At 50.0% G+C, this 11,810-nt stretch overlaps 1 protein-coding gene and 1 long non-coding RNA gene across 2 annotated transcripts in view; both read right to left on the bottom strand.

Annotated features, from left to right (window-relative positions):
• The window catches only part of LOC110303001, a 26,625-nt gene that overhangs the window by 12,064 nt on the left and 2,751 nt on the right, over window positions 1–11,810 (bottom strand). The window contains exon 2 of the long non-coding RNA XR_002378888.1: window positions 10,841–11,019. This is a non-coding gene — a long non-coding RNA (uncharacterized LOC110303001). The remainder of the gene's footprint in view (window positions 1–10,840; window positions 11,020–11,810) is intronic.
• Window positions 7,637–10,426, bottom strand: Cdk5r2 (cyclin dependent kinase 5 regulatory subunit 2). Its single transcript, XM_021173873.2, has one exon. The coding sequence runs from the start codon at window positions 10,259–10,261 to the stop codon at window positions 9,152–9,154; it is 1,110 nt and encodes a 369-aa protein (XP_021029532.1). The 5' UTR covers window positions 10,262–10,426; the 3' UTR covers window positions 7,637–9,151.

The raw sequence follows: 11,810 nt of genomic DNA, 5'->3' as shown, positions 1-11,810 counted from the left end.
AGGGAGTCAGATCTTGTTACGGATGGTTGTGAGCCACCATGTGGTTGCTGGGATTTGAACTAAGGACCTTTGGAAGAGCAGTCGGGTGCTCTTACCTGCTGAGCCATCTCACCAGCCCGCCTATCCTTTTTTAAAGAAGCCCTTTCAAGACCAGTTTGTGCTGCCCAAATATTCTTAGATGTGTGGTCTTCCACTGGAAGGTGATCAGCTTACCAAAGGCTACAATATACTATTAGAGAAAAATGTCTCCCCCATTCTAGCTAACATCTGCCAGTAGCTCCAAGGCTAGGAGTGGGTTGTGCAGCATCTCCCATCTACATCATGTATTGATCTTGCAGATGAACACTAAGTTTTTAGCTCCAAGACTAGTTCTTAGCACCCAAGTCTGCCTATAACTCTAGCTCCCTGAAACAATATGAAGCCTCTTTCACTTCTGCGTGTGCGCGTGCACACACACACACACACACACACGCACACACACACACACACACACACACACACACACTAAAATAAATCTTCAAAAAGGCAAGATACAGCGGGGCGTGGTTGCGCACACCTTTAGTCCCAGCACTCGGGAGGCAGAGGCAGGCGGATTTCTGAGTTCAAGGCCAGCCTGGTCTATAAAGTGAGTTCCAGGACAGCCAGGGATATTCAGAGAAACCCTGTCTTGAAAAACAAAAACAAAAACAGGCAAGATACACGGTGTGTGTACACATTAGAGAAACTATTAAAATGGCCTTGTATGCCAGAGGGGTGGGGGGAGCACACCTTTAGTCCCAGCACTCAGGAGGCAGAGGCAGGCAGATCTCTGTGAATTGAGGTCAGCCTGGTCTATAGAGTGAGTTCCAGAACAGCCAGGACTACTTGAAACAATAACAAACTAAAAAGACTTTTTTTTTTTTGACAGTGAACTGTCTGCCTAGAAAGTTTTTTTAAAAAAACAAATTAACAAACAAACTAGGGCTGTTAGAGATGGCTCAGCAGTTAAGAGCACTGACTGCTCTTCCAGAGGTCCTGAGTTCAATTCCCAGCAACCACATGGCTCATAACCATCTGTAATAAGATCCGATGCCCTCTTCTGGTGTGTCTGACAACTATAGTGTACTCACATAAATAAAATAAATAAATCTCAAAAAAAAAAAAAGAAAAAAAAGAAAAAGAAAACAAAACTAACAAAATTCTAGTAAATTCAAAGATCAATGTTGTTAAAGCTATTCTTTTCCTATAATTTTGCATGAGGAAGAAAAAGAAGTAGGAATCAGATAAATTATACTCCCAAATCAATGTAATGACAAGCAGGAGAAAATTCCACCATCAGTCTCCACCAAGACCCAGGAAAGGCTTAGGAAATGAAAAACTGAGAGTGTTTCTAGGTATAGTGACTAAACACTGTAAAATTCTCTGATATTTCCAAATTGATTTGTGAAAGCGATAAAGTTCCAACTCAACTCCCAAAGGAATGTTACAGAACTGGAAAGGATCAGTCTTAAAGCTCTTTTACCAAAAGAATAATAAGGATCCGCGGTGTTGTAGCTCAGCGGTGCGGCCCGAGGACTAGGGTTTTGTCCCTGGGCCCCAAATGATAGAAGGAGAGAGCGGTCTCCACATGTTGTCTTCTCATCTCCATGTGCACAACGTGGCACACATGCCCATCCCCCACCAAGATAAATGCTAAAAGGGCAAGGACTATAATGCAAAACTAATTCTCTTTTCTTTCAGTGCTGGGGCCAAACCCAGGGCTCTGTACATGTTAGGCAACTGCTGTATCACTTTAGTATATCCATAGACAAAAACCACAACACAAAGACATAGTTATTAAAGATGTAGCTTGGTCCATCAGTAGTTAAGTACAACAGTAGGTTACAGCAGAGCTCTGAAGTGGATGCACGGGTGAGAAGTTAAAACCTGAGAGCAGCTGGTCTGGATGGCGCACACCTGTAATCCCAGCATCCAGAGATTGAGGAAGGAGGCTCATGAATTTGAGGCCAGCCTGGATAGCATAGCTAAACTCTGCTTCAGATTAATTACAACAGTGATGATGATGATAATGATGCCGCCATTATAAGGCATTTACTAGGAAATAAAAGACTTCAAAGTTGGAAAAACATGCTCTTAATTTGGGAAAAAATAGTATATTTCAACTTCCCCCCATATAAAAAATAAATTTCCTGGGCCTGGAGAGATGGCTCTGCAGCTAAGAGCAGTTGTTGCTCTTACAGAGGACCTGGGTTCAGTTCTCAGTATCTATATGGCTGTTTAAACCATCTGTAACTCCAGTTTCAGGGGATCTGGTACCCTCCTCTGGTCTCTGCACTAGGCACACCTATAGTAGGCAGAAGACTTATGCAAATAAAATAAAATAAAATAAAATTTAATAAAAGTCCCCACAAATAGATCAATTAATGAAACAAATATACTATAAGGAAACCAGAAAAAAAAATCTTAAACTTAAATGCAAAACTTCAATGCTCAGGCAAGCAGTGGTGGTGTACACCTTTAATCCCAGCAATCGGGAAGCAGAGGCTGACAGATCTCTGAGTTCAAAACCAGCCTGGTCTACAGAGCTACCTCTAGGACAGTCAGGGCTACACAAAGAAACCCTATCCCAAAAACAAACACAAAAGCAAAAACCTCAGTGTTCAAATATAGCATAAGAAGAGAGAAATCTGAGCACCAAGGGGTTTCCCCTTCAGTTATGTTCTAAAGATGTATTTAGTCACAGGCTCACTGGCAATGGAAGAGAACACAGACTTGCTTTTGAAAGTTCATTTATTGGTTGCTCTAAGGCAGCAAGTGCGAAATGGATGTAGCCTGCTGGTGTTTATCACACCCAGGTAAAAGTTGCATATCAGCTCTCATTTACGTAAAGCCTATCACATCCCAGGTACTAAGCTACTTCTCTGACTTAAAAAAAAAAAAAAGACAGGATATCACTGTATAGTCGTGGCTAACCTGGAGCTCACTCTGTGGCCTAGAACTCACAGAGCTCTACCTGCCTCTGTCTCTGCCTCTGGGATGTTAGCATTAAACGTTTGAGTCACCAAGTCCAGCCTATATGCAAGTTTTTACTTTAATATTCACTACTATATATTAATTTCTTTTTCTAACTGTGCAGAATACTGATACCATTTACTGTGGTTATAATTTTATTTTATTATTTTGTATAGATGGATCTGTGGCCTGCAGGTATATCTATGCATCACTGTGAATGCAGTGCCCCTGAAAACCAAAAGAGGGCATCAGATACCCTGGGACTGGAGTTACAAGACCACTGTGAGCTGGCATGTGTGGGCTGGTGATCCAACCCCAGTCTTCTGGAGGAGCAGCCATATCTATCAATCTATCAATCTATCAATCTATCAATCTATCAATCTATCAATCTATCAATCTATCAATCTATCAATCTATCAATCTATCAATCTATCNATCAATCTATCAATCTATCAATCTATCAATCTATCAATCTATCAATCTATCAATCTATCAATCTATCAATCTATCAATCTATCAATCTATCAATCAATCTATCTATCAATCTATCTATCAATCTATCTGTCTATCTATTTATCTATCTACTTATCTATCTAGCTGAGACAAGGTTTTGCTATACAGTCTAAGGTGACTTCAAACTTATGATCCCTCTGTCTCAGCTTCACGAGCACAGAGCTCACAGCTGTGTACAGCCATGTCCAGCTAACTCACTTGTTTTAACTGAATAATGTAACATTCAGTAAGTGGGATATCTCAAAGTTTACTTAGCCCTGATTAACTATTGGTGGATATTTAAATAAAGTCCAACTTTTCTCTTTCCAGGGCATAATAAAGTAAAAAGAAAAGTTAAATAGCTGTCACGCCTCTGTATTCCAGGTATTTCCCTAGCACCAGTTCTCTAAGTTGAAACTCATGAGGGAAATGTCTTAATGTTACTAGATATTTTTAATTACCTCCTCATGTAAGGCTGTATAGCATAGTTCTTTGTATCTTTGATCAGATTTAGATATATTAGGAGGGTAAAGAATGAGTAATGGAGCTAGATGGTTGCGTGCCTTTAACCCAGCACTCATGAGTCAGAGGGAGGCAGATCTCTGAGCTTGAGGCCAGCCTGGTCTACAGAGTAAGTCTCAGGACAGCCAGGGCTACACAGAGAAACTCTGTCTTGAAGAAACAAACAAATAAACAAACAAACAAACAAACCAAAGGTTGACCTGTTTCCCCCTTTATCTAAACGGCTACCCAGCTGTAAACAAACCACTTGCAGGCTCTCCTGGTCGATAAGTTCTAAGTGGTACTTTCACCCTATGCTGGAAATGCTCCAAGCATTGCATAGTTTAGCTTTGTTTGGACTATCCTTTTCCCTCGACGGCACTGTCTATGCACATACCAGTGCAACCTAATGTAGTAAGCCTTCTATACTCTCCTCTTCCCAGACCTTGACAGGATTTCCCTATGTAATCCAGGCTGTCCTTGAACCAGTGTGCTCCTGCCTTAGCCTCTGATGTGCTGAGATCACAGGCATGCTATAGCTGACTTTAATTCACTCCTCTGAGGATTTCTTTGCTATTGTGTGGTTTCTCTGGGATACTAGGTGTATGTGTGTGATTGTTTTCGAGTTAATGGTATCACTATGTTATGCAGGCTGGTCTGATCCTGTAGGCCAGCAGTTCTCAACCTGTGGTTGAGACTCATAGGTATCACATATCAGATATCCTGCATATCAGATATTTTCATTCCGATTCATAACAGTAGCAAGATGACAGTTATGAAGTAGCAATGAGATAATTTTATGGTTGTGGGTCACCCTCAGCCTCCCAAATAGCTGTGAGCATCCATACTGTTCCTCCCATCCTTTTTTCCTTGGTTAATGCCATGCATGATGTTTATTTTGTAAAGAGATGCTTATTTCTCTAGTTATATTTTACATCATTATTCTTCCTGACTTTTAAGTTGCCATATATAAAATATACAGAGAGGGACTAATTTTAAGATTTATGGTCTTCATGCTAAATATTAACCACAGACAGCTGACTAAGAGGCGTGAAGAAACAGGGAGGGTACTCTTAAGAGAAACAGATGATTGTGGCAAATATCTCCACACAGAAAGAGACCTTAAGAGCAGCTGACTGGGAGTTGGGGTGGGGAGTTGAAAAGATGAGCCAGTGGTTAGGGGTGCATCCTGTTCTAGAGGCCACTCACAGCAATTACAGGCCACTGTAACTCAGCACTCAAAAGGCAAAGACAAGACAACCAGAGGGTTGCCCCACGTTCTAGACTAGCCTGGTCTACACTGAGTTCCTCGCCAGTCCTGGCTACATAGTGAGACCCTGAAAGGTAGGAAGAGAGAACAAAAAGGACTAGGTGAAGCAGGAGCTACTTTAAGGTCACACCCTTGCACATGGCTTCCTTTATATTCTTTATAATCTGATAGTCTGACTCTGGTGTGGGGGCGTCATTTTGGGAGGCTCTCTGGCAGAGACCTTCCAGAAGAACCCATCCGAATGCCTGAGGCAGAGTCCCCGTATGCAGAGGCCATAGGATATTCTCCTGGATACTGCCAGATGCTCTGGTTGCTGGGCACCCTTGCTGGCAGGCAAAGGGGTTTCCATGACAACTCCCTCCCATATCTGGGAGTTTTTAACATTTCTCCTTTTCCAGAAAGTACTAAGGTATTCTGGGGACAGGCAAGCATGGCTCTCAGGACAGAGTGTTCTTTGCAATGTCCAGCAAGGGGGACACAGAAGGGGAGAGCACATATATGTATATAATTGAATGAACCTTCATCAGTATAGACACATTCATGCCTGCCTGGGTTAAAATATATGCCTCTGGCCCTGTATTGATGTATGCATCCAGCAAAGGGGTGCATCTCTTGTCAGCCACCTATTCATATTCACTCAGCCAGACACTCGGCCCTGTGCTCTGGTCCTTTGCAGGGGGAAGTGCTGAGTCATGGCTACAACTGGGCTTCTCTCTCCAAACCTCCATTTCCAGTTAGTCTACTCCTGGCCCTTCCGGGCTCTCCAGAGAGTTCTAGGCCCGTCTTTACCAACCTGGATGCATTTACCACCCCCCAGGTTCAATCCCTGGCCGGAAAGAGAAGGCACTTTACTCTTTTGCATTTACATTTCTCTCTCATTTCGGTTTTTCCGTTTGGCTTCTCAGAAGACTGTTCTTCCTCTTTGCCCACCACCCAGAAAAAACAGGACTCCTACCAAATGTAACCCAGAAAGCTAATTGTTCCAAGCAATCCTGAAGATCATCTTACGGAACCCCACTCCTAACTCTAATCGGATTATAGCAGTGTGTCCTGCTTTGGGATGTAACAGGGCAAGCTGACACCATTCAATGATGCTTTTCGCCCCTCTTCTCATCCGAGTTCTTCAGTGCCAGACCATAGGTTCCAGGAGGCACGCGAGGGCGTCTACGTGTGCGGGCACACGCACGCCGGTGCGAGCAGAAAGAAGATGCTGTGTCCATGAGTTCGGGGCAGTAGCTAGGCAGTCTCCCAAGGGCAGGATTTTTTTTAAAATCTCTATCTGCTTTCGAGTCTCTTCCTCATCCCCTTTAGGCTGCTCTAACTCTGAAATTCCAATCAAGTCACTAGTCTCACTAATTAGTTCCAAATTAGGAAAATCAGGATGCTTTCCCCACCCAAAGGTAAGCGAGTGGAAAGGTGGCCCCGCCCGCTCAGTCTGGTTACCATAGCGACAGCCGCGGAGTGACCCAAGTGATCTTCCTTCCCTCCTCCCAAATCCAGAGAGATGACGGCACCGCGTTGACTGCGCCAAATTCCAGCCAATGGGCGGCTGCTCCCGCCTTCCCTTCCGCTAGCTTTCCACCTCCCCCCCTCCCCCCGGGAACTCGATTCACAAATCTGGGCCGAGGATTTCCGCCTCCAGGCTGGGTGCTAGGGCTGTGGGTACAGGCCAGGTGAAAGCCAAGTCCTGTCCTCCGAGGAGGGCAAAGGGGAGGCAACATTCCTGGTTCTCGGGCAAGACTTCTGTAAAACTTGTCGCCAGAATAGCTTACACCCCACTCTTGAATTATTCAGATCTGTGGCCGAGTCCCCCTCTGGCAGCTAGTGCAAGCCCCCACCCTGCAGGAACGCGCCCTTCAGCACCACGGACAGCGAGCCGAGGCCTCTCCTTTGCCGGGCCCCTCCCGGAATTCTTTCTGGATCTTCGTGGCCACGGTGGCGACCAGGTTCGCAACCGCAAACGTTCTGCCTGCAGTCGGTCCTTCTTTAGCGAACGCAACACTAAATGTGCTGTTTTGCTGTCTAACTAAGAGGACATTGGGGACTAAGCAGAGATTTGGAGCCAATTAGCTAAATTCATTCCCCCCCCCCCTTTTTTCAGTTGGAAAAGGCTTTCGTTTCCTCTTTTGTTTCCGCCAATAATTACACTTCTCTGGTGGTCAAGGGTCAAGGTCTGAGTCTCAAGCAGGAATGGGTCTGCAAAGACTGCTCTGGGTGGGCCTGTGACTAAAGCAGCCTCACGGGGTGGGGGTGGTACTCATATCCCAACTGAGAGAGGTAAGCACAGGCTTAGTCAGACCTGACTAGACTCCTGACTCAATCAATATATGGTGGGAAGAACTGAAAGAAATAAAAACATCATGGCTAGCCAGTTCTGTCTCAAGGGTCACCTCACAGAAAGGGAGACTTCTGTCTTTTTACCATTTGTCCTTAAGTAGCCTGAGTATTAATAAGGAGGTAGGGCAGGCAAGATGGAGGCCAGGATTGGGAGGTAAATTCACCCTCATCCCTTGGCTTATGATGCTTTACTCTAAAATGAAAGCCAGTGGGGGCAGGTAGCAGGTTACAGATCTCAGGGACCTGACTTTCTCTCCTGCCCTACCCCTAACAGTTTCACTCCTACGCCCATTCCTTTCCACCCTCCAGGAACCCAAAAAGAGGCCGGCGCAAAACCATCTGTAGGCGCTTCCAGCGCTTTATAGTTCGCTCCAGGACAGACGGACAGACAGATAGTGCGGCCTGCGCCGTCGGCCCGCATCATTGGCACCTTGGACAAGGCCCCAGGCCCGACCCAGTCCCTGGTACTCTTCCCAGGACGTTTCCGGTCCCGCCCAGCTCAGCACCTCGGACAATTCCCTGCCCAGCCCCCTGCCCAGCCCCCTCCCCACCCACCCTCCCTCCTGAAACAGCGAAATAAATTAAAGTGTGGGGAGGGGATATAACAAGAAATCTAAAGATAAGGAAGAGGACGCCCCTCCCCCAGATTAGAAGAGTTGTCTTTCTCTCCATCCCCAGAGAAGACACCACCGCTGCAAGCAGGGTAGTCTACCAGGTTGGATCTTGCCCTCAAATCTCAGCCTCCTAAATGAAGGCAGCAGCCCTTTCCTCCTCAACTCCCAGCATGCAACACGTTGGAAAAGGTGGGGAGAGGCCGTGGGGGTGAAGGAAAGGATCACCCTGATCTTTGCCTGGACAACTGAGACTGCAGTTTCCTGTCCAGTCTACCCAAATTTAAAAAACAAAAACCAAAAAACTAAGGATCTGGGGAAAGGAGTGTAGAGTCTTGGGGATCGGTTGGGGGGGGGGCGTTGCAGGACGACACAAGCAGAGAGAGGGAAGGCAGACAGGAGGGATGGAGGTGACATGACCGGAGGAAGGAAGAGGAACAAGAAGGGTACACGGAAACATAGGTGCTGGAGAAGCGGGGACCGCAGTGGGGTACCATCAGGCTCGGGGTAAGGTAGAAAAGGGTAAAGCCCAGGGAATGCCAATGGACAGGAGGGGACGGGGGCTGCAGACAGGAGGTAAGACGAAGACACAGAAAGGTGAGGGACTGGACAAAACCCAGGGTGGTGGACTTTGAGATGCCCACAGCAGGAAAGAGGGAGACCAGGGCAGAAATGGAAAGATGGAGGCGCAGACAGACGGAAAGGGTGAACGAAGTTGGGGGTGCACTTCCCGCGATCATCCCCCACGCCCACCCCACGCCCAGTAAATCCAGACACCGCGGCCTCTGGCGTCCTAGCCTCCACCTTCCCCTGTGGGGCAGGGTCGGCTCCTCCTCGGCCCAGCCTGGGCGTAGAGCAGCGGTAATAGCGACGGTGGCTTGATGGTCCCGGGGGTTCCGGGTGTGTGTGAGGGGCTGGGGCGGGGGACGGGCGCGGCCCCTGGGAATCCCTAGCGGTCCAAGTTCATAGTCCAGTGCTTGGCTCCGGTAGCGCAGCTGTCCCTGGCGCTCGAGGAGGAGGTGGTGGACGCGCTGCTTCCGCTTGGTGGACCCCCGGTGCTCGCCGCGGCCTCGCCCTCGTTCTTGAGGTCTTGAAAGACTTGCGTGAAGAAGTGGGGGTCGGCGTTGAGCCGCAGCATCTGCGGGCTGAGCCGCTGGATGAGGCGCAGGCAGCGCTGCCAGAAGCGCTCCTTGTCGGGCTCCACGAGGAAGGGCTTGAGCGGGTAGGAGATCTCGTTGCCCATGTAGGAGTAGGCGAGGTAGAGGCAGGTGAGGAAGGCGGCCTGCAGTTCCGCGGCCGACGCCAGCTCGTCCCCGCGAAGCGACTCCCGGCACAGCAGGTACACGAACACCAGGTTGGCGGGGGTAATGAAGGCCTGGTCTTGCCAGCCCTGCAGCAGCAGCGAGCGGTCCACGCCGCGGAACCAGCCCACCAGCTCGCCGGGGCTCAGCTCCTTGAGGCGGTAGCAGCGTCGGCACACGAAGTCGCCGAGGCAGCGGAGCAGCTCGCCGGTAGACGCCTGCACGATGACCCGCCGCGGCGAGCCTCCGGGCGCCGGCGGTGCCGCCTGCGGGGCAGGGGGTGGCGGCGGCGGCGGCTTTCCCCCGCCTGAGCCTGGTGGAGGGGCGGCCGCACTGCCCCCCGACGGGGGCTCGCAGGTGGCAGCGGTCGTGGGCACTGTGGGCACCGGCACGGCCAGGGGCTTGGCTGTTCCGCCACCGTCGGGGCCGTCGCGGCCCTTGCGGAGAAGGTTCTCGCGGTTGCGTTGCTGGACCAGAGGGTCGGGACCGGTGGACGCTGGCTTGGGCGTCACCTTTTTGCTGCCTTTCTTCTTCTTGGCCGAGGCTGCCACTAGGCGCTTCCAGGTGAGCGCCGAGATGAGCACGGACGGCCGTTTGAGCCGGCTCTCGCCTTTGCCGCCCTTGCCCGCCGGCGGCGCGCCGTAGCCCCCCAGCGCCTCGTCCCCCGCGGGCGGCGCCTTCTTTTTCTCCTCCGGCAGCCCTCCCGGCCTCCGGCCCTTGGCCGAGGAAGCAGGGGAAAGCGACAGCACCGTGCCCATCCTGCAGAGCGGGGCCGGCGCCCGGGCCCCAGCGGGAACCGCGGGCGGCGCCGCTGCTGCTGCAGCCCCGGGGGACCCGGCGGTGGGGGGCCTAGCCCCGGCCCGGGCGCGCGGACGGGCGGGGGATGGAGCCGCTCTGCTGCGCCGCGGCGGCTGCTCTGAGCCGAAGCTGCGCCAGCTGCAGCGTCAGCCCCACCCCTTGGGCCCCTTCTTTCGCCACGCCGCGCCCCGCCTCACGCAGCCAATCCTGACTCTAGTTTCCTTTGATCGGCAGCTCTTCTAACCAATAGGATGTTGCACACTAATCTACTGTACCGCCTTACCCACCGCCTGGAGTCTTCAGTCCCTTACCTTTTCCCAAAGGGGGAAAGGGGGGAAAGGAGGAAAAGGAGAGAGGGTGTGTGTGTGATTCTGAGGTCTCTTTCTGGCTGAGGAGGGGGTTGAAGTGAGGTGAAAATGGTCCTTCCCATCTCTTCCTCCAGATCCCAAGACCGTGGGTCTGAATGTTTTGATACACTGTGATACACTGGGTCCAAGCCGCAGTATAGAAGCCATGGGAACAGCCTATCATTCGCTCACCTTTGAGTTTGTTTAGTGGGCAATAAGGCAGCTAGTGGCCTCATCGAGACACCCCAGTTGCACCTTCTGGCTTCGCCCATCTGGATGTCCGCTTGCTATCCTTTTCATCGCCCCCCCCCCCCACCTTGGGGACGGGGGTGGGGTGGGGTGGAGGAGACTGCTGCAAGCTCATTCCTGTTCTGTGAGAGAATGCTAGTGTGTGAGACTCTGAGCAACCGAGCAAATGCACCCTTTCTCCTTGGCAGAGGGAGGGGTGTGTGTCTTTGCCTCACGGAGCAGGAACAGGAGGAAGTCTAAAGACAACCTAATGCCTCTGTACGTGATTCCCTGCTTCTGACTCTGACCCCTGGACAGCTCCTTGGACAGCTCCTTTTTGATTGGTTGTCCCAACAACACATTCATCTCACCCTTGCATACGTGATGGATGGTTGGACTCCGGAGAACTCTGGAAATTGGTTTAGTTGAAGGCCCCAATCTGGGGTCTACTGTGTGGAAATAGGTTGGCTCAACTTCCAGTCAAGATCCGGGTCCTAGTTGAGATGGAGTTTAACCAGTAGACAGCTTCCTTGTGCTCAGACTCTAGCTGTTCCCACTCCAGCTGCCAGCTGTTATACTGGGAGCAGCCGGTTTCTCTGGACCCCTCCATTCCTACTACGGACCACATAGGCATTGGTCCCAGACTTTGAGCCTTATCGGCAGGTTGTGAGAACTGCTTGTCCTGGGCCACTTCAGTGTGTCTTGTAGGACCCTCCAGTCTGCTGTCTGTGGCTTCCCTGCCAGGAGTCTTGGTGAACCTTGGGCATTGGCATGGGGGTTTGGTTTGGTGGACAGAGAGGTACCTATCCATTCTGTAACAATTCTTAGAATTGTTCTTGGATCTCAGTCTCTGTCTCTCTGTCTGTCTGTCTGTCTGTCTGTCTGTCTGTCTGTCTCTCTCTCTGTCTCTCTCTGTCTCTCTCTGTCTCTCTCT

This window comes from Mus caroli, chromosome 1, assembly GCF_900094665.2.
Source record: "Mus caroli chromosome 1, CAROLI_EIJ_v1.1, whole genome shotgun sequence".
Lineage (NCBI taxonomy): Eukaryota > Metazoa > Chordata > Mammalia > Rodentia > Muridae > Mus > Mus caroli.
The sequence above is the reverse complement of the archived record's forward strand: the minus strand, read 5'-3'. Positions and strand labels throughout refer to the sequence as shown.

Bases quoted from the DNA above. Each gene is read 5' to 3' on its own strand.
- Cdk5r2 (XM_021173873.2), bottom strand. From the start codon at position 10,261: ATGGGCACGGTGCTGTCGCTTTCCCCTGCTTCCTCGGCCAAGGGCCGG.